At 30.8% G+C, this 23,340-nt stretch overlaps 2 protein-coding genes across 3 annotated transcripts in view; both read right to left on the reverse strand.

Annotated features, from left to right (window-relative positions):
• Window positions 1-10,934, reverse strand: part of LOC127705130 (uncharacterized) — a 23,448-nt gene extending 12,514 nt beyond the window's left edge. For both annotated transcript variants that reach the window (XM_052209382.1, XM_052209381.1), the window contains exons 1-5: window positions 10,724-10,934; window positions 10,280-10,459; window positions 5,483-5,566; window positions 3,707-3,873; window positions 1,995-2,040 (exon numbers count right to left, since the gene is read on the reverse strand). In XM_052209382.1, the coding sequence (XP_052065342.1) occupies window positions 1,995-2,040; window positions 3,707-3,873; window positions 5,483-5,566; window positions 10,280-10,459; window positions 10,724-10,735 (489 nt within the window). In that variant the 5' untranslated portion in view covers window positions 10,736-10,934. The remainder of the gene's footprint in view (window positions 1-1,994; window positions 2,041-3,706; window positions 3,874-5,482; window positions 5,567-10,279; window positions 10,460-10,723) is intronic.
• On the reverse strand, window positions 10,781-22,414 carry LOC127705485 (uncharacterized). Its single transcript, XM_052209803.1, has 10 exons — window positions 22,337-22,414; window positions 21,004-21,234; window positions 20,291-20,365; window positions 17,357-17,467; window positions 16,252-16,371; window positions 15,238-15,392; window positions 13,763-13,808; window positions 12,775-13,005; window positions 11,936-12,010; window positions 10,781-10,828 (listed from the first exon to the last, which is right to left on the reverse strand). The coding sequence occupies exons 1-10, from the start codon at window positions 22,406-22,408 to the stop codon at window positions 10,781-10,783; spliced, it is 1,164 nt and encodes a 387-aa protein (XP_052065763.1). The 5' UTR covers window positions 22,409-22,414.
• Window positions 22,415-23,340: the final 926 nt, after the last annotated feature.

Genomic DNA, 23,340 nt, shown 5'->3' on the forward strand with positions numbered 1-23,340 from the left:
GTCATCAACAAAACGACTGTTAGATTAATCTATCCACATTTTGGTGAAAAATTAAGCACAACACGCTTTGAAATATTATTTTCTACGTGACAAAGAAATACTTGAATAGTTATTGTTCATGAGATTGTAATTCTCAATTATTATTCTTAACTTTCAAGAATTCAATATGTAAATTATCGAATCATGGGTGCATTGTATTCTAATGAATATAATTGCTGTGTTTCTAACAAAGTGCAAGTTACATTTCTGCTGTCCATAACATATCTTACCTTCTTAAGATTGCGTATGTGAAAAAAACCGTTTAATATAAAAATAAGAAGATGTGGTGTGATTACCCATGAGACAAAACTCCACCAGAAACCAAACGAAATAAAAGTTATTAACTACAGGTCACCACAAAGCATCCCACACTGAACGAATCCCATATCACAAAGAAGGATAAAAAAAGCCTCAAAATAACAAATGTAAAACAATTCAAACGAGGAAACGTATGGCCTGAGTTATGAAGATATATTTGAACGAAAAACAAATATGACAAACAGCAACTAACAAAAACCACTGAATTACAGGCTCCAGACAAATTGATATTCAGCTGCACTAAAATGTATAACAAATAAACCGAACTTGAAGTTAGATTCAAAACAAAACTGACATTATAGGTAAATGTGACAATATTTGGGATACAGCAGCAGAAGTTCAGTAAACAAAATCACAACTGACAACAAAATTCAAACAAACATTCAAGAGGTGGAAGCTTATCTGTATTTTTAGGGTTATGGTGTATTCATTTTTGAGATAACATTTCGTATGTGTGCCCATCATTCTCTCAATTTTAGGCTGGTTTTTAAACTAAGATTTTAATAAGACGCCACACACCAGCTATGTTTTGCCCCATGCATATACACGTTGGATTTTTCACTTTAACCATGAATTTGGGATGGGAGCAATACACCGTTGTTTACACATCAGACCGTATTTATTACCGGGACTCTTGATACAGCAAACCAGGAACTTCATATCTGAGAAATAAGCAATAAATGCCTTCAATTGTAGAATTCAGTCATACAGTTTTGTATTTGTCAAAATTTTCAGCCAAAAGGTGTTCTACAAATATCACCAGTCCTTCACCTTTCATGTGATACCTAGGTTACCAAAATGTAATATGCATAGTTTGATATTTACACTTATTTGTAGGAAGTATTTTATTTGAAGTATGTACTACTTTCCACACTGTTCCAGTGTGTTCTTTTTTACCTGGCAAGATTTGGTGGTGTTGCGTCTGACAATGAATTCAGCTGTAACCGGTGCTGGGGGCCATCTTAAACTTGCAGTGAAGTGAGAGTTTGTCTGCTCCGTGTTAAAGACCTCACTGTGACTTGAAGATGAAAAATAGAAATATAAGCGCTGTTCCTTTGCTCTTTGTGTTGTTTGCTGTTCATGTATTTTTCATGGATGGTATCCCATATCCTTTGTTTATCTATTGAATAAAACTACCAAGGACGCCAACAAAAATGATATTGTAGGTGATAGTACATTTTTCAAGGACGCCAACAAAAAAGTCTTTGTAGTATATAGTTTATCGCGAAATACGTCGATAAAAATATAGAAAGAAATCAATAACTCTTTAATCTGGTAACTATGTATTGAAAGGAATGACCAAACCTGTTTGACAGTTAAAATACAACCACTTTCCTAAATATATACTTTTTTTTTCAAATTTCCAGTTGATAGTATGATAAATGATAATGAATAAAACTAAGTGTTGAATTTTAATTTTACGGCTTCAAGTAATATAAAAAATCTAGTTCCAAGTGATAAAAGTAAATTCTAAGGATCATTTAAAAAAAAATGTATAAGAAATTCAACTTGTATTATTTTGAGTATAGTAAAGCTGACACGTTCTTGGTATTTGATTTTCATTTTAATGTCTTCCTTTATTGCATAAGTATCAGTTATCTTCCTTGATTTATCAAGTTGTCCATACATATACTTACCGCCGATATCCCAAGCAAGATGAACTGAACTATTGAAAATTTCGATCTGAAAAAGAAAATGCACTTTTATCGTTACATAGAATACCGATACGGACATAATGTGTAGTGTACACTTACTTGAATATGTTATCGAACCAGTTTCAATGAATCCTAATCTTTTGCTTATCAGGCCACATACCTTTATTCGTGTTGAATAATTGTAGAACTTGCAGCTATAAAGACTAAACGCTGACGCGACGAGGTCAAACAACAAATAATAATACAGAGCTAACGCTGCATGTACATTTCTGCGTATAGTTAGGGTACATATGATATACTCTTAAAGAGGAGGTTACTTTTTTTGTGTCGATATTGCCTTACATTGAATATGCTGATAACATAGTGATATTAATTCTAATATATTTATTCCAAAAAAACTAATTTACAGTTTCAAACCGTTGTGAGAGAACATGTAAAAACTAATATGAAGGACATTGTAGAGTTTATGTTTTATATTAAATATCCGCAGGTCCTGCCTTATTTAATTTTACTTTTATGTATAATTATTCAGCCCTTAAAATGTATTATATCTATAATTTTTGGTTTAAAAGCCGAAAAGCATTACCAAACAATTGAAGCACATCGAAAAAGTATTGCATAAAGTATATACGTACACGTCAAGTATTGTAACGTTAACCCGACATCTGTTAAATAATTTATGTGAAGTTCAGAATATAATTATTATTCTACTCTTTGGGTCATAAAAACATAAGCATTTTTATTGAAATCCTATTTAGATATGACCAGGTATTGTTTTTCGGATAAGTGAGAATCTTAACATAATGTCTCTTCTGTGATTGTAATGGTGAAATGACAAGAGCATACAACATATCATACAAAAGTTGCCATCACCAAAGTGTTAAGATAAAAGGGAACATAAATAACAGGATATACTGGATAAATATTATTCAGACAAAACTCCGACGATAGATACAATGAAAATACATCTAGTGGTAAACAATATGCCTACAAAAGTATGTAAATGTATATCAAAAGTAGGCAAGATCATTCAACTTTATTTTTGTTATAATTTATAACTGCCTTTTCAACATGGTAAGCTTTATATCGCCTCTAGTAAAACAAATATCAAAAAAACTTCAATATAAAAACATATTAGGCATGACTGCAGCTACCCATTATCGAGGTTCCTTTTTTGTATCAGGTGCGTGAACTAATGTTGGATTTCATCTAATTATTTTAATTATTTCTCTATCTATTCTTTTATTTTGTTATGACCTAACACAGCTCAGATGTCGATTTATTATTTTTTGTTACATTGTTTTCTTATTTTTCTAAACTTTTCTGATTTATTGGTTTTGATTTTTTTCATATTCAAATGCATCTTTTCCATTTTTAATACAGCATATTGATTTAGAGAGTATATCGTCTTTGTTTATTGGCTCTGATTTTGTATGAGAAGCCATAATACATCTGCAAAACATCATTATGCAATAATATGTTGCATTATATAAAAAAAAAAACTAGGAGGGGGGGGGGGGGGGGGGGGGGAGGGGGTTAAATGCAATATTAATGCTATCATCAGTTGACATTTTGGGAATACGAATATTTGTTTCGTCAAAAGTATTCGACTGGTCAAATTTAGTAAATAATGACATTTGCATTTGGTTTGACTAAGGAAAACTTTAAGCGGCAATCCTTTCATATAACTGTACCTTTTCCAGTAACTAATGAAGAACGACTTAATCCCATCAAACGCTGTCCGAAACATTATTGTCATTGAGTGAGATTCCTTAATGGTGTCACGAGGACTACTATTTTCATGTACATCCGATGGTCTGATCTGCGAGTATTCTTTGTTAACAAAGATGAGTCCTATGTTCTGGAAAATTCAAGTTTTTCTGAATATCCTAAAATGTTTATTGTTAAAAACTCATAAAGCATATTTTTATCGAAACCGATATGAAAGCAATACAAAGAAAAATCAGCACTAATCTAATTATTCTGCATTCTGCATAATATTTCAATGTGTTTGTTTATTACTGTTCAGATATTTCGGTGGTATTCAATCAGGATTTAATATTGGTTTTAATTTATCCCTGTTAACAAAATATACTGAATAGTATGAAGAACAAACGGGACTATAGTTATTTTCACAAAGATCATAGAACTGTATTCTGCGTTAACTATATTGATAATTTTTTTATTAATATATCCCAAATAACACTGTCCTGTAATGCATCCAATATCGGGTGAACTACATTTCCCTTTGAAATGATCTATGAACTAGGTGAAACACGACACAGACTTTACAAAAAATAGCACTATTTCTGTATAACTCTTAGACAATCATGTTTTCTAGGAATGTCAGGATTATATCATGTGTATATAGTAGTACATGCAAACACATAAAATATGACAACATAAATCTCCATTTGCATTGAAAAAGTATAAAAAAAAAAATACCGACTTTCAAGTTAAATTCAAAGAGGGGAAGTCCATACAAACTGACAAAATCAAAAGCTATCAATGAAAGGAACATGTGAAACAACTGCAATATTCCTGACTTGAGTCAGGCATTTTTCTTAGAAAATGATGGTTTAAACCTGTTTGTATAGGTAGCTAAACCGCCCACTTATACGACAGTTATTTGTATTTCCGTAGAATTGAAAAATGAGCAACGACAACAGACGAAATAGGTAAATGTGTCAAAAGTTGGGATCAAGCAGCCAAAATTAAAACTAAAAATGTTATAAAAATCCTAATCCGGATTGACTTAAAACCGTCTTGTGCAAAGATTCGACTTATTATCTTCCTAAAGTTTTGAATGCATTTTTTTCACAGCCAAACAAACATTCAAAACATCGATGTACCAGTATTGTGGATTGATATTTCAACAGAAATGTCTGTGTTCAAAATTGTGCTAAATATTTAACCCTAATAGCCTACTTGTTGCGAAACTTATACGCATATCATATTAGTAAACAGTAAAAACCAAAAACGATCTTGCCAATTCTTTATTTTCAAATTTAGATATATCAATTGTGTTATACAACTTAATAACCCATATTTCAGATAGCGCTTTCAGATGATACTTTTGAATGGATTTAAATTGTCCGATTAATTGAAACATTTCCTCCTGCATTGTTAAAATACAAGCAAAATATCTGTAATTCGTCGACTGTTATACGAAAAATTAACAAGTGGAACATACTTACGATGTTTTATCATTGTCGTCTGCATGCATCTTTGTGTTTGCAAAGAATTGTGCCTTCGAACGTCTTTTTAACAATTATAGAACCTTGATTACATTAGGAAGTTGTTTTCTCGAGACCAATGAGTGATATCTTATTTCTATCTGTCACTTTTATTAAGTTTAATATGTATTGACCGTTTTGTCATTTTATTAATTGTCCATGGCTAATATAAGTCAACTTAGTTGAAGTATTAAATTTGGTATTTTGGAACACTATCATATTCAATAAGAATACCTCTAAAAATAATTGCAGCAGCACTATTGCAAGGAACCAACCAAAAAACATTCTAGTTTTGAATAATATCGTATCACTGCATGTCTGAAATGAATATTGATAACTTCAATTCATAAAATATCATTTCAAAAACATGCGGTCTTTAGTTCAATTGTTATTACACGTGTAAATAAATTAAATTTTTAAACAGTACAATTTAATGTGATTTATTATTATAGAATTATTGGATACTTGTTGCTTGATTTTTAATGACCGCAAAATTCAGCTCAAAAATGCTACAGAGCCTATACAACTGATCGACAAATATACAAACCCGATCCGTTGATCATTACGAAATACCAACGGATATTTTAATTTTGTTGATATCGCAATCATGTTCTCCTCTCCTCGTGGATATTTTGTTTGAATATTTACATGTCATTTCATAAAGCTTGCTTCAGAAATAAAATTATTTATTTATATATAGCTCATCAATTATATTTAATGTAAAGGCATAAACATAAACCCGTTATATTTTAAAGAAAAAAATGCAGCTATTAATTGTATCGCATTATCTCTCTAAATCTAAATACGTTTGATACAAAATTTGACACATCAATCGTAATCATTCCTTCATTAATAAAAAGGTCAAATGGAATTGAACTCAAAATAGGTTCTATATACGTACTTAAACTTAAATATTTCATATGTTAATGTTACTCTAGGAGCGAGCACCTGAGATCACCCCAGTGCAGGTGGGGTTCGTGTTGCACAGTCTTTAGTTTTCATTGTTGTGTTTTGTGTACTATTGTTTGTCTGTTTGTCTTTTTCTTTTTTTTAAGAAATGTCGTTATCAGTTTATTTCCAACTTATGACTTTGAATATCCCTCTGGTATCTTTCGCCTCTCTTTAAAAACTGGTCCATTTTCATACACGTTTTTATTTAATTGTGACAAAGATAGTTCGCTCCTGTACTTGCAACCATAGACGTAACTGTTTTAGAGATCACCCAGCAGTCATAAAGCTCCACTGATCAATCCCGTTCAAGTCAAATTAACGTCACCAATCCACCAAACTAATATTGAGAATATTTTGTTTGGTCGGATTGAAACGGTTGACTTTTCGTATATTACAAAAGCGTAATTTTGTTTTATTTATTTCAGATGATTGGCCGAATAAGTTTTTTATTCAAATGGAAAAAATATTTTCGTGAATTATGTAAAGTAGACAAGCTTATCATTAAATGATTCCGATAGTCTTCCCTTATGCAAAATGATTTTTTTTTATAAATCAGTAGTTGCAATCGCTTACATCCTCATTTCAAAATGAAGTTCTAAAAAAAATCAATCTGATAGAAGAAAAAAATAAACTAAAATTCATATTTAAATTACTAACTCAACAGATAAATGCTTCAAATACTGTTCTCTGCACTCTTTATTTTCCAACTTTCATAAATAAAACAAGCTTCATTGCAAGAAACAATGATTTCTACTATTTCCTCATGATTTCAGTAAAAATGAAGATGTAATTAAATGGAACCAACACTAAGTATGTCCAATGAAGGTTCAGTATTTTCTATATACAGAAGATTTAAATGCACTCCCTGATCAATGGTATAAAAAAGACCCGTCACTGTATCATTTACAACAATAAATGAAAAGCAACCCATCCAGAGGTACAACATGTACGTAATCCAATGGCGATTCATGACTTCCATTAAAAAGAATAATTGCACATCATATCAACACACAAACAAAGAAAATACTTTCTGATAATCTTAAAGAAAATGACTCTTCTAGAGACTACAATGACTTATTGCAAATTATAATACATGCTTTAACAAAATTAAGAAGACAGTGTGTCACTCTTTAACAAGGCAAACAAATAGATATAAGAAGATGTGGTATGAGTGCCAATGAGACAACTCTCCATCCAAGTCACAATTTGTAAAAGTAAACCATTATAGGTCAATGTACGGCCTTCAACACGGAACCTTGGCTCACACCGAACAGTAAGCTATAAAGGGCCCCAAAAATGACTAGTGTAAAACCATTCAAACAGGAAAACCAACGGTCTAATCTATATAAAAAACGGGAAACACTTATGAACCACATCAACAAACGACAACCACTAAACATCAGGTTCCTGACTTAGGACAGGTGCAAACAAATGCAGCAAAGTATGGTAATAATTTTACATTTTCTGAACAAAAAATGACCAGTCTTTATTTACGAAAAGTACAATTATCTAATGCCGGTTCATGATTTTCATTAAAATGAAGAATGTACTTTTAAATCAACACAAACAAAATATTATGTATCCGTTTTTATTCTGTAGTTAGTCACCACATCGGTGTTATCATGTATATCTATTATATAGTCATTGTTATAAATTTACTGTTTACAAAAGTATGAATTATTCTAAATACTAAGGATTTTCTTATCCCAGACATATAACCTTAGCCGTATTTGGCACAACTTTTTGGAACGTTTGGTCCTTAATGCTCTTCAACTTTGTACTTGTTTTTGGCTTTTGTACTTTTTTGATCTGAGCGTCATTGGTTAGTCTTGTGTGGACGAAACGCGCGTCTTGCGTATTATATTTTAAACCTGGTACCTTTTGTTAGCTATTATTTGTATGTTTCCCCGTCCTATATGTTCTCCCATTTATTTGTATTGTAGTCCTGTCATGTAATGTTGTCATTTTGATGTTATATTTAACATTGCCATAAAAGCGGGAGGTTTGGCTAGCCACAAAACCAGGTTCAACCCACCATTTTTTTCTTAAAATGTCCTGTACCAAATCAGGAAAATGGCCATTGTTATATTATAGTTCGTTTCTGTGTGTGTTTCATTTTAATGTTGTGTTTCTGTTGTGTCGTAGTTCTCTTCTTAAATTTGATGTGTTTCCCTCAGTTTTAGTTTGTAACCCGGATTTGTTTTTTTCTCAATTGATTTATAAATTTCGAAGAGCGGTCTACTACTGTTGCCTTTATTTATCTTTTTTACTCCTTTTTTCTTCACATTTTATGAGAAAAAAGACGTCCTGATGTACCAAAACTACAAAATTAGTATCAATTGACTGATCGATTGCTAAGTAACATTTATATAAAATCCATCAAAGAACGTCTCGTCCTTTTTCTAAAAAAGTTCATCGGAAGATACCAAGACCTTGTTGATAAATATTCCGTATCAACTTCACAAATAATACACGATGGTCTTGAAGTATAGATTCGAGGTACTGACGTTGATTATCTTCTTAATAACGTTTTATAGTATTCTTTTATTTTTCTTTGTAAATTATTACTTTTACTGTTTAGTCTATTTTTGGCGATATCCATTTGAAGAGGCTCGGTACTTGTACATACCGTCATTGTGTTATTGTGCTATGGTAATTTTTGTATTCTTGTCTTTCGTTTTTGCTACGGTGCTTTGTCTATATGCCTTTTTGTTTATCTTTGTTGACATATTTGCTTGTTTTTATAGAGATTAAGATTATAACACAATGTTGACTGCTGTACCCCTATTTTTGACATTTTTACCTACTATGTCTGTTTGTTTTGTTCACACATCGTTGTCAATATAATGGAATATTGTGCGACTGTCATACAAATGAGAGGTTTAGCTAGCTATAAAACCAGGTTTAATCCACCATTTTCTTCTTACGAAATTGCCTGTACCAAGTTAGGAATATGACAGTTTTTATCAATTCGTTTGATGTGTTTGAGCTTTTGATTTTGCCATTTGCTTAGGGACTTTCCGTTTAGAAGTTTCCTCGGAGTTCGGTATTTTTTGTTATTTTACTTTTTTTAGATCAATCAATAAGCTACATTTTAAATGTAATGGACCAGTAGTGAGGGTTAAGATGCTATTACTGTATTACTAAGATTTTTCTTCCTTTTTTCAAATATAGTCAAACACAGATAATGTTAAAACAAAAGACCCTCGGCATCGCGATCAATGAACAACTTGGAGAGTTGTTAGTCAAAGGACCAAACTATCTAATTGAACAGCCATTCAACTTGAAGAAGTAAATTAAGGCTACTGTGGGATGCAGTTCATGAGTATGCTAGAAATTGGGTAAACTGCAAGCTAGATTTACCCAAACTAAAAAAACTCCATCTGCTAGATCATGCATTCAGACTCTTTGATGTGTAATGAGCAGACGGTTTCTTATCCTTTCAAGAAGCCCAAGGCTATTTTGTCAGATGTTCTCGACGAAAGTTAATTATTTAGAATATCTCATTAAAACTTTCTCATTTAAAATAACAGTGGGAATCTCTCATATAACACTACACCATTTACGAAAAAGCATGTTTTACAGTAAAAGATGGCCTTCAAAATAAGTTTAATGAGGATCTTCAACAAGTAGTGTCAATCATATATGGATTCTTAAACATTCTAAAGATCTACACCAAATATTCAATAACACCCTATCGATTTGCAAAAAAAATATATTTGCTTAAAAGCTTTGCAATTGTATTCCCTATGCTCATATGAAAGATCGACCACGGTGTTTCTTCTACAAAATCGGGAATCATAGATATACATTCCTTCATCACAACATAGTTGTTGAGTTATTCCGACAATCGTCTGTGTTTTGATTTTCATTGTGGATGTAACATGATTATAGGAGACGTTTACCCTGTCGAAACAACCAGTATCGCCCTCTTGGAGTTCATGTGATTCTCGTAAGTTTTGTTTGTTTTCTTGATTTGTAATTTCTATCATTGTTGTGTAATTTAAGGTAATTTAAGTTGATTTCGGTTGACGTTCAGTATCAATTTTTCATTAACAATATCAAGTATAGCCTACTTACGTCAGTTTTGTATCCACCACAACCACCAAAAACGTCTAGATTACTTGAATACGAGTTGTAATGCGATCCCGAATTCATTCTACTTCCATGTGCATTTTTACAGCAAAACAAATATGAGTATGCGTATCGATCAAATCCCGAATAAGTATCTGAAGAACTATGAACTCCACAGCACTCTAACTATAATGATAATAATACATGTATTTGGTGTTTTTTAATTCAAAAACTAGTTTAAAATTTATTGTGTTTCGCATGTATGAAAACAGACGATACAAGTGAACGATTGACCACGAAATGTCTCAATTTTCATGTTTAAGAATGAGAAGGGTATATGAGAATCAGAACACATTTAAATAAATATGTAATATATTGCCGTCGAAATTTATATCAGTTGTGACCAAACACCGATCAATATAAACTAATGCCTTATATAAACTATCGTACTATCAAGATCATGTCATTCCATCTCCGAGTTATGTCATTTTGGCCACCGCTGTAATATTAACCTTGCTGCTGTAAGACAAGTTGATCTTTCATATTGTCATCAATCTGTAAATAAAATGGGCATATCGTGAGTTCAAAATAATCAAATAATCCAAAGGTTAAAGACAGGTCTGAAAAACAGACATTTGTCTGAGCCATATGTCAAGGCCGAGCTCTCAATGGTTGCTCAACATACTCAGGCAAAAATATTTTCAAAACCTATCTAGAATTTGCTAATATTGTATATATTTTCCTTTCTCTTTTTTTATGTTGGTGATTGAAATGAGTTTAAAACATGATTATTCAGTCTACGTAAAAGCCATGTACAAGACAATTTTATGGTTCTCAAGCTCTTCAAATTTGAAATGATCTACATCTGACATATATGAAACGACAAAAAAATCCGTTTTAAAATGGTATTGCTTTCAACCTTATTAAAGGATCAACACCGTTGGATTTCATAATGCTCTTGTTTATATATCAACTCATAGTTTAAATTTCAATTGGCTTATGCATAGCACAGATTTATGATATTCAATGTAAAATCATACAAATATTCAATGAACCATAATGTTTTTAATACTGAAAATGCTGAGTGAAAACTTTTTAACTCAGACTTTACAAAATAAACTTCGTTTAACAATGTGTTTGCATTTTTTTGGTGATGTGATAATTAGAAAATATCAGATGAAAGGACAAAAACATAAATCATGACTGTGCCCCTTGAAAAGCAGACACGTTCCAGTATTATTATGAGTCATACTTTTTGGCCAATAGAAGTTAACATTTGTCGAAATTTTATCTAATTGTAAAATTTGTTATCATCTTCGTTGAACTTATATTATGTTTTTACTCTAGATGATAAAGAATTCTCTTATTAAACTAAAGACATGTATTCAGTGGAACTCAGTTTAAATAACTTAAGATAAAAATTAACAGCTGTTGTTTTTCTTTTTAATTTGAAGATTTTGATATTTCAGTTACATATATTTATGTAAAACAATTTTAGCAAATGAGACATGTTTATCCCTATTGTTAGTTTACCTTTAGTACTAAATTTGCAAGTTGTTATCTGTCAAAATACAAACAAAACAGACTTCAATGAATGTAAATCCTGTTAGATATTGTTTTGTATTTTTGAAAGGAACAAATGCCGTAAATATATATACATGCCTTTTTAATGAACACTACGAGAAAAACGATAGCAATGATCCTTAGTACGTGTAAGACAGTCGAAAGAACTGAACTCTGTAAAAAATAAATCTAAATGATATATGTTATAAAATACAACTGACTGATAAAATAATCGCAGTTTACATCAGTTATTTTGACATTCAAATAATTATGAAAAAACTGACAAAATATTGGAGGACAAAAAGTTATATATTATTTTGTTTTTTGTCGAAAAAACACAGTACTTGTATTATAAAAATGGCGTTCAGCTATTTTCATTTAATAAGCCTTATAAAAATTGATGATATGTTCCCAAAGATTAATAAATCATAGCCAGTTGAGTTTTTGACGTTTAAAGAAAAATACTTTTTGCAAATATTCCTGATTGTTTCGACGCTTGGTAGATTTGACAGGCCATCAAAAGCTTACTTCAATAAAAATCAATAGATTATACAATGTTATCATGTTCAGTAAATATCTATTTTTGAAGTTCCTAATAATATTTTTTTGTCAAATTAAATCACTGCATCTATGGTATATCACACTTTATATTCCACTTATTGTGTTGAACAATTTAATTCGTTGAAAGTTTTTTTTCTCCTTTGAATCAAATGGTCTTATACGTCCTTTTACACTTAACCGTGTAGTTATTATTTATATAACAAACTAGCTATATTTAGGTCACAATAACGGTAAACAGCTTTAAGAAAGGAAAACAAACAAGAAGAAGGACGTACAATCACGATCATTAATACACAAAACATGCTCACTTTCTTGATCATTGGCTAGATATAACGTGTTAAATTTTGTAATGCAGAATTGATTATCTTATAACCTACCATGATTAGCAACAGTGATGATTTTCTCCACGAGCCAACTAATCCAATGATTGATATTACCATCGTCAATATACCAATAACTACACAGAAAGCATACAACCCCACCAGTATATCATAAAAATAGTAATTGTAAAATTGTATTTGGTAAAATATATATTCGAGGGAACTATCATGGATAAATTCATCTCCAATTAACGTAAGTCCTAATCCAAGGAGGGAACCTCCTACTATCTGAAAAGTAAAACAGAATGGTTCCATTGTAGCTACTACTGTGGTCATACCTCCTCTATAAAAAGTGTTTTCCTAGTTTTTGCATTTATTCAGCACAACTGACCAAAAAAGTCAAACATACAAAGAAATCTATCAAGTACGCCAACAATTTTTTGTTTATAGTTGATAGAAAATTCAAAATTAGGAAACGTATCCAAGTATAACAAATACATGTCTATTTTGTTATAGATGAAGAGGTTAATATGGTCCCGACACTTAGATGCCTAAAGGTCACTTATGATGTTATAAAAATAGCGAAATGCACGTTTTAGACAAACATGGTGATTTGCTGCATATTTTGTGGTTAAAATAAACGAGAAAAAGCTTCACGCAACAAAGTAGTATACGCACATTGATTACTGCATTCAGGTACACGTGTTTAACTTAAGGAAGGATATGAACAAAACAGAGGGGGGATACAAAAAGGTCAATCACAGATCATAGTAAAAACACTTTTCGTATTAAAGCTGTTTCTCAATAAAGATGTCGAGGCCCTTCATAAATGACTAAACAATATGAGTTTTTCCTTTTCGGGGACAATACGGTGACATACATTTGCGGATATATTTGTCATTTCTACTGTGATGTTTAATTGTCTCATTGGCAATCATGCCACATTTCTTTTTATGTAATATAGACCACATGTAAAAAAACCCAACAATTTACAAAAAATTCCGCAAAAGACTAACGATTGCCATATATTGTTATCTAAACTTACCAGTGAACTGATCTTAAGGATAACGGAGATGAAAACAGACTTCGACCTATAAAAGGTTTATGTTTCAATATACAAGTACTATGCATAAATGTGGATTATATTGCAGAGTAAAAATGAACATCCTCACATTATATGCAATTTAAGGTTATTGTGTTTATATCCTTTCTGTCACTAGAAATGTATCATTTAAATTCAAATTCAATAGTTGATTTTATTTTATAGGACGAATACTTCATTTAATCATTTAAGATTAAGTTTGTCATGCGATTGTTTTACAAAAGTGATATGATGATATAGATACTGTTTCTAATTATTTTTTTACCGATCTCTAAGAAGGAAAAGAAGTGATACCCAACTTGAAATTAAAGATTTGATTCTTTGTTTGCCTTGGGTGATTATTGCTTCACGAATAATTTAAACACGTCATGTCTTATGCTTATTTTCTTATGGGTATGCATTATATTTGTGAATTTCTTTTTACAGAGTGTCAACGAATTATTTCGATTCTAATACGAGCATTACAAACTTTTGTACTTTAAGGCAGGTCTATAAAACAGGCAGCTATTTTGATATGACGAAGAAAAAAAGTTAAAAAACCCGTCAATATCTGCTACATTAGGGAAACATAGAACTGACTTTGCATTTCCCAACTCATTCGGTAATCAAGAGCTTGCAGCTGCTACTCAGACTTTATAAAATGCCACCAGTGTCTGAGCAGACAGTTGTTGAACTAAGGTTAGAAATATACCGATACCTCACTAATACATGATGGTCTGGAAGTATAGGTTCTAGATACTGACGTTTTTTATCATCTTGATTACGTGTTACAATTTATTTGTATTTGCCCTTACTGTTTAGTCCTTTTTTGATAATATTATTTTGACGTGGCTCGGTATTTATACATCCCGCTATTGTGTTATTGTGCTAAAGTCATTTATAAATTCTTGTATTTTATTGTTTTGAAAGTGATTAAGATTATGTTGACAATAATGACTGATGTACCCCAATTGTTGACATTTTTACTTATTACAGCTGTTTGTTTTGCTCATACCTTGTTGTCAATATAATGGAATTCTATGCGATCGTCATATAAATGAGAGGTTTAGCTAGCTTTAAAACCAGGTTTAATTTACCATTTCTTACATAAGTAAATGCATGTACCAAGTCAGGAATATGACAGTTGTTTTCCATTCGTTTGAAATCTTTGAGTTTTTTATTTAGCCATTTAATAAAGGACATTTCCTTTTAAATTTTTCTTGTGAGTTCATTTTTTTTAGTTTTTTACTTTTTTTAGATGTTAACGGCAATGATGTGAAACATGGTAAACTTATGTTCTATTAGCATGATTAGAAAAAAAGCATTTCTATGTTCACACAGTGAAACAAAAAAGTCATTTTAGGATTTTATAACGAATAGATATACACTTCAATTTACACTGCCAATGCGTTAGTGATATTTTGGAAATTTTATTTTACCTTCTCCAGTTATCCTTAGCAAAATTTAAGACGTTTCTGAAAATTCCATGTTTCAATGTCAGCAGTAAGTAGTATGTATTGTCTGTATTGCTTGCTTTCTTTTCTTTGAATTCAAGTTTTCTGTACGTATATTCTGAAGCAATTATCATTACAGCCTTGTATAAAAGAAAAATATTAAGATATACGAGTTTTATTTCTTAGCATTAAAGAATATGTGCAAATTCAAATATCCGGTTTTCGAGTTGTTCGTGATTGTTTGTTAAAAATCTTGGAGAAATAAATAATTTTAAATAAAAAATGTACATCTGATTACAATCAAAAAGGTGCACAATAATATAATAAAAAAGAATCGAATAATATTTTTTTGTAAAGTTGTTTCTATAAATTATCAATAAAAAAATATACATAAAAAGGACTAATACGGACATATAGGTTAAATTTGAAATTACTTAATATGTAAATTAATTTTCAATAAAATAATCATAAACTGTGGAAATTTCAGAAATAAAGCAATCTTCATTTTAATTTATAGTGATGCCGCTGAACGTATGTATGTTGATGTTTTGACCATATAAGGCCAAGTGTAAAATATACACAAATTATAACTTCTACAGATACACCAAAACTTGAATGTTGGCGGGAAATCATTGATTATTTGCTAAACAAAACAAAAAAACGAAAGTAAAGATTTTTTTTTTCAATAGTAATAACTTTGTGACAGAAATCTCAAAAATGCATTAACAACTGCAACATTTTTATATTGTATCAAAATCATCATCTATAACAAAATGGAGAGCTGAATAAGATTTCATATGCCTTGTTCCAAACTTTGAATGACATGATGTTTTATGTATTTCTTTACTTTCATATTTCTTTCATATTGTTTTCATGTTTTTAAAGGATTTAAAACATGAATAAACGTGTTCACATTAATTGCGATTATATTTTTTCTATAGAGTTATTTAAGGCACTCCACTCTAAGCAGTAAACCCTTTACATTTGTGTCTGTGTTACCTGGCAAACAATACACGTAACAATCAAACCAAAATATATCTTCAAGTAACTAGTCAGCTGTTCATTAAAGATTTCATAGCAGTAATATATACCAGAATGTCCTCTTTCTTCACATCCCAGCTGTATGAACAAAATGTAAAGGTACTTTTATTACACGAACAATTTGTAATAGTTCAGTATAGGAAGAGATACTTTTGCTTACTTTCTACTTGGTGATATCTAAACGAAAGACTTAGGTATTAAAAAGGAATCAAGGAGTAGTAAAAGTTGTATGTACATGTACGGCCAATGCGCCTGATTTTGTGTCACGAACACTTTTTCATATTTTATATACTCAAGATTTTTATATTGATAAAAACCATTGTGATAAAAAGTTAGAAGGATTGCATTTTCATCAAATGATATCAATCATCAATATGCATTATTGATGATTGACATCATTATTCGTTATTTTATAACAGACAATATACATATGTAGGGTTATAATCTATGAACAACAAAATATTTAACGTTTTTATAATCAAATATGTAACTCTTTATCAAGGTTTAAATATGTATCCTTATCTTAGATCTTACATTATGAGTTGTATATGTTCCTATTAGTATATAGTATTTGAAACATTTGGTGTCTATAAATCGGAAGACAGTCTATTGTGCAATATAAGATAGAACACATAAACAATGAAGGACAAAGATGTGAATTTAAACATAGAGTTAACACTTACATGTAATTTAAGAAAGCTGATTTGGTTTTATATTATATTCTGCTTCATTTTGCTGATGCAATTTTGAGTTATCTTTTGTTTCGTACTCATAAATCCAATAAGGATGTTATGTTAGTATAACATCAAAGTACGCACGCGAAGCTATAACACTGTGAACTAGTAAGATTGGAGAATGGTTTTAAAAATGAAGACTTCTATGATATTTTGGTTGAATCAATTTATTGAACTTATTGTAGGTTTTCTTGCAAAGTGTATCCATAGAGTACATATTCAGTGACATTCGATCTCTCATTTATGAAAAATTACCTGAGATTCACCTTTCTAGAATTATTTCAAGAAAATGACTGATCTCTCATGCAATGACAATTTAAGAAACGTACCTTTGACAGAAAATGTGGAAATGTGTCATAGAAGTATGAATATGAAATGTAACTTGAACCGTATTCATAAGCTCTGGTATAGGTGAATAAGGTATCTCTGAAGCATGACTTCTATATATATAAATAATAAAAACAAACAAATGATAGAAGCAACATCAGTAAGTATACATCTGTGAATCTATTATCAATATGCAAACTAAGAAAAAGACGGGGAGAATCAGTTAAGCATGAAACGGGGGTAAATCGGTTTGGTTGATTGAGTAAGCGTCTCCTGATTTGTATACCCAGTTGTTTATCACTCTATCTTATAAGACATTTGCAAAGCTTTAAGCACCATTTACTTACACTAATTGTCTTTTGATTACACTTTCATATGGTTGCTGTTTCCATGAAGTACACCGACAACTTTTTGTTTTACAATAAACAGGAGACGAAGACGATCACCTTCTTTTTACAAAAACAGGGATACCATTAGTAAGAGGCAATCATTTGTAAATAAAATAGACGACATCATATTGAAAATAAAAAAAAAACACGTAATGAAAACTGTAGATAGAGCAAACTTGGGAATTCCATTGATATACAAATATTTTCTGCTCCACTAAACGCATTCGTCATTTTACTCATTTGCAAATAACTATATGAAAAGAGGACGGGATTGTGATTAAAACAAATAGAACATGTCTTCATCATCTATAGCACAGATATTTTACCAGGATCAGATAAATCATGATGACCTTCGTAAATCTTTTGAAGGAAGACTTTGCCTTTACCATTCGGAAATCTTGTTTCGATAACTTACTTGTTGAGCGGAAACGAGATCAGAATAAACAACATATTCGATCTTTATACTTTCTGAAAATTCTAAACCTAACCTAGTTATGTATTTATTTAATATGTCTCCTTATTTTTTATTTAATATGTAATTTTGAGATATTTTGCTATAGTAGTTAATCCAATACTTTGAGGTATTTTCTGAAACAACTCAGTACATTGTTTAATTTTACAAGTAAATAACAGTTTGGAAAATACACTAAGCAGACCTTAATATATTACAAGTTATATGTCTAAAAACTAATGCATATACAGAAATGGATAATATTGAACATTGATTGATTGAAAAAACCTATCATTGTTCCAATCGATTATGTCCAACATCGATTTAAAATGACAAGTCACAGAACTTCGTATCAACAGTAAAATACATACTTCATAATCATACGCTACTGATACGTTGTTACCCAGATATATAAAATTTACATAGGGAAAATAAAAAAACAATCAATGGTGTCCTTAAGTGTAGTCCTCCTGCCGAATATCATTCAACTTCAATGTAAAGATGTTTGTGTAGTTATCGAATGAAAATACATCATCGATATATTGGAAAGTGACGATAATGGTTTGTGTTAGCCTCTTATAATTTTTCCTCTGAAGTGCTAGTTGAAAAAGAAATATTTTGTTTTCTGTTCTTTGGTCGGGCTGTTGTCTCTTAGACACATTTCATATTTCCATTCTCAATTTTATAAATGAACGAATAGTCAAAAGGAAGAGGACATTTGGTTTCCCATTGAGAGTCGCTTAGCTGTTGATATGTTATAATTAAAATAAATCAAACATGTTGATTATGTTTGTTTGAGATAATGTTGTTCATGTTGTTTAAGATAATGTTTTCTTTAACCCGAGTGGTTTTGACCCTCCTGGAATAAGATTTTTGTATCAGTGTGTTCAACACTGCATGCAAGTATTATGTTAAGGAATCAATAAACTACTTGAAAATCAGTCGTAAATTCCGAGTTTTCTTTTTTTCTGGTAGTTAATAGGTCAAGAAAACGCAATGTTTAATAGAAGTTTACAAATAGTTAACTGGATGCAGTAAGTTCATGAATCGACACCTGATTTACTGTCCAGTATTTTTCAAATTTAACAAAGTTTATTATACATACAACATCAAATTTAATGTAGAGAAAACCTGTAAAACATGATTTACTACAAATTAAAGTCAATGATATTCCAAACAGTAAGCTGTTTACCGTGGTTTTAAATCTGATTTAACCTCGAGTTACAAATTTAATACAACGATAAACTTTCATTTAATGCAAATTGAAATCAGATTCAACTTTAAGTTTAAAGATTTAATGTGTGAAATAACTTGATTTACTTCAAATTTAAACTCATTTTGACTCCTCTTTTAAACATCACAGTCTGACTATTATTTTTATTTGTCTGTAAGTTATTGATGAATGCAAGTTTATAAGGTAGAGAAGGCATTTTTTTGACTTACTATTACACAAAGGGATTGATTCATATTTCTTTTACTCTACGGATTAGGTTTTTTTGTATATCCACAGTTTATTTAGGTCGCCATTTTCCATTCGTTTGATGTGTTTGAGCTTTCGATTTTGCCATTTGTTAAGGGACTTTCTGTTTTGAATTGTCCTTGGAGATCGGTATTTTTGTTATTTCACTTTTTACCAAAGGTTGTTTTACAGTAACTTATGTAAGCCATGTTTTATTTATTTAATTAATTATTTTGAAAGATGCCTCCTGGAGTTTTTGACTAACCCAGGAATATTACGTGGTGTGTAAGGAAACTTAAGAAATTAGGTATATCGCGAATAATAAAGATAAATCATCCATGAACTTCGTGTTTCGTTGAATTTTGAAAGGTACGAAAAACAGACTAATGACTTCTCAGGATTACCAACTCAAAATCAACATGATGGAATGATGATTATATTTTGATAAATCCTGGATATTGGTTTGAATTTTAAACATTTCACGTAACACAATCCTTAATATAATTTCGGTGTTTACAGGTAAGAATTTAGAAACAAAACAGGTAGTCGTAACTGAATCGTTTTTTGATTTTTTTATTGCAAATCTTTTTGGATTGGTACTTGTGAAATTCTGATTATTTATAGTGAAGTTACTTACCTCTTTGTATAAAATTGAAAGAATGACTAAATATATACTGTATACTATGATCATCAATGAACTCATCAATACGGTCTACAATATACGATATGATAATTGATATTTTTGTTGTTAACAGTTTGATTAAATGCATGTTATTCTCAACAGTTTAAACAACTTTGAAATCTTTTGGAATTCGTTTTGTATAATGAAAGTATTATAAGATGTCAAGAGGACCTTTATATTATTCTTTTTCGTGTATTCATAAAAACAGGTGAATTGTTTTGTTAAAGTTTGTGAAAACACGAATAGTTTTATCACTTACATTTTGTTTTGTATTCCTTAGTATACTCCTATGTTCTATCTGGTTTTAATCAGGTATTCGGTTACCAGTATTTAAAACAAAATAGACACTTGAGTTCATGTTCCTATTCGGTATAATATATGTTCTGCTTCTGTACTAAGAAAGTTATATATTTCTGTATATCTAAGAACGTCTCATTTGTCAATTCGTTTTCAATTGAATGCATAAGTTGTACAAGTCGGTTACCGAAGATTCCACTATAAGCTGTTTTCTATAAGTGTGTTTTATTACATGTTTATGACTATTGTTTTTTCCTCTCTTTTTTAAGCAAATACACTCATTATTGATACTCATCTTTAAATTGAAAAAAAAAACTAATCATTTAGAGGTGTCAATATTTTATGCATACGATGAATAGGGGATTACTTACTATCAGTAGCATGGGCTTTCTCCGTCCGATAACTCCCCATATACCAAATATCCCAGTAAGAAGTTCTAACACAAAAACTCCAATCAGAGATAATATAATTGATTTCACTGTTGTTCCAAGGGGCATGCCGGCTACGTCTTGCATATCCACAATTTTAATGACATCAGTATCCAAGATGTCGTCGCCAAATTTAATGTAGATTGCCATCAATATAAAACCAAGAGACAGAGTCTGAAAAAGGCATAAATAAATAAATTGTTAATCATGACATGGCTGCATATGCATATAGTGTGCGTTTAAATAGGTTAAAATGCAAAGAACGTATGCCATATTGTATAAATAAATATGCAATCTGTTTTTATCAATAATTCTGTAGTGACACGTGTCCAAGAATGACACTGTATGACCATTTTAGCAGTTTTTACCATGGCAAACCAATAGTCTAAAACGAAAACACTTACTGTAAATGAAGCAAAACCAAGATAAGTAATTGTTATTTCAAATGAATATATCTTTTAGCGGAAATAAGAGCAAATTGGCCGTAAGCGTATTCCTAGGCATAACTCTAAAATATTAAATGCATATGAAGTATATATACAGTTATTCAAATGATTTAAATAAAGTATGGTATAAAACATACTTTCTGTTCGATCTACTTCCTATGTACCTATACCTAGTGATAATCGAATTGTTGGCGATCTACTTTTCTGATGGCAATTCCTCATTGTGCAATGGTGATTTTTTGCGCAGATCAAATCTATCATCGATATAAATATAATTAGAGTCTCATTCCCTGCATAACATGCGCCTTTTCTGGTGTATCTTTATTATAGTTGTTCCGATCCACAAAAATAAATGGGATATTAACTGCATCATGTATAGGAGAAAAAACACATTTTTCTTGGGAAGAGATATTGATGAAAAGGATGAAAGGGCATTATCAGGCTTTTCATACGGTAAAGGTTTTACTCATTGTTTAAGGTCCTCCGGTGACCTGTAATCTTTAAAATCTTTGTTTTATGGTCTTTAAATTATAAAATAAAATTGGGAATGGAAGCCATTTCAACGTGAATAAAAAAAAATCACTTTCTTTTTAAACAGTACAACAGTTTGTTTAGTGCAAACAGTGATAGAAATAAATATTTCTATTCAACGTTGTCAATAAAAAACAAATTTCACCTAAGGACAATGTATAAACAGTTTCGTACAGAAACATGTAGGATGCACTTCGACATCTGTATGATCACATTAAAACATTGAATGCACATTTTGACATCAACTGTTTTTTTAGTGATACTCATTTTCCTCTTGACCAATACATTTATTTACTTACCCTGGTAACTTCGGATGCTGTCAGAACAATATTTGCTGAAATAGTTAAACGACCTCGTCTAATTTTCGCCATTTTGAAACTTACTAAACGTCGCGTTTTATTAACGCACTGACGCTTGTAAATTAAAGATTTGTTGATTATATGCCTCGTGTTAATCATATCAATCTACAATGCATTAATACGTTCATAATTAGATGAATGGAATCATTCAACAACAGTTAGTTTAAATATCAAAGATTTTAGTTTGATGAACCTTCATTAAATTATATAATTAGGAGACACCGTAACTTATGAATTACTGATAATATACACACAGATGCGTGCATACCAACTGCATATTAGCAGATCAGTAATACAGAATTTGAATTGATGTAACCACGTCTAGGTTCTTACAGACTCGGATAGTTTTGGTAATATGGTCAAGCGTTAATTCTAACACGAAGAATTTATAATAAGCATAAGAAAGTTTAGGCCAAAAAAAAAATGAGCGTTTGCTACGAAGTGTGCGTGAAACGTAAACGTGTGACATCAAAGCTATACGCCCTTTAATCTCTGACTTGTGGTATTCACATTGAGCGCTCGCTTACCTTTACATATTTACGCCAGGCCCTAAATATGATAAACACATGTTAAGCAAATAATACCCCAAAAAAATGCAATGAACATAAGTATGCATATGTACACGCTTTAGTGTTTCCCTGTTTAGCTTGGTTAGTACTAAGTCAGGAATATGACAGTTGTTATCCCTTCGTTTGATGTGTTTGAGCCTTAAATTGTTTTTCATTGGATTAGGGACTAATTTATTTATTTTACTCATCATTGTATGGATTTTTCTTTAATCACATTTATAAGCCATATTGTAAGGATCTCTAGAAATAATTCTTGTTGTGATTTCCTGTCTAGTAATAATACAAACGCTACATCTGTATTGAAAACTGTCCGTTGTAAAGCACCTTAGATCAGCGCCCTTTGGTCATGGTGTTTGTGCTGCACACTGAACAGTT

The sequence above is a fragment of the Mytilus californianus genome, unplaced genomic scaffold, assembly GCF_021869535.1.
Source record: "Mytilus californianus isolate M0D057914Y unplaced genomic scaffold, xbMytCali1.0.p SCAF_6, whole genome shotgun sequence".
Lineage (NCBI taxonomy): Eukaryota > Metazoa > Mollusca > Bivalvia > Mytilida > Mytilidae > Mytilus > Mytilus californianus.

What these genes read in the sequence shown, in the direction of transcription:
- LOC127705485 (XM_052209803.1), bottom strand. Translation starts at nt 22,408, where the DNA reads ATGGCGAAAATTAGACGAGGTCGTTTAACTATTTCAGCAAATATTGTT. An exon ending in CATCACTGTTGCTAATCATG is followed by an intron (nt 12,011 to 12,774) that starts GTAGGTTATAAG and finishes TATTTTTTACAG; the next exon opens with AGTTCAGTTCTTTCGACTGT. An exon ending in TCGTAGTGTTCATTAAAAAG is followed by an intron (nt 10,829 to 11,935) that starts GCATGTATATAT and finishes TTTTATTTACAG; the next exon opens with ATTGATGACAATATGAAAGA.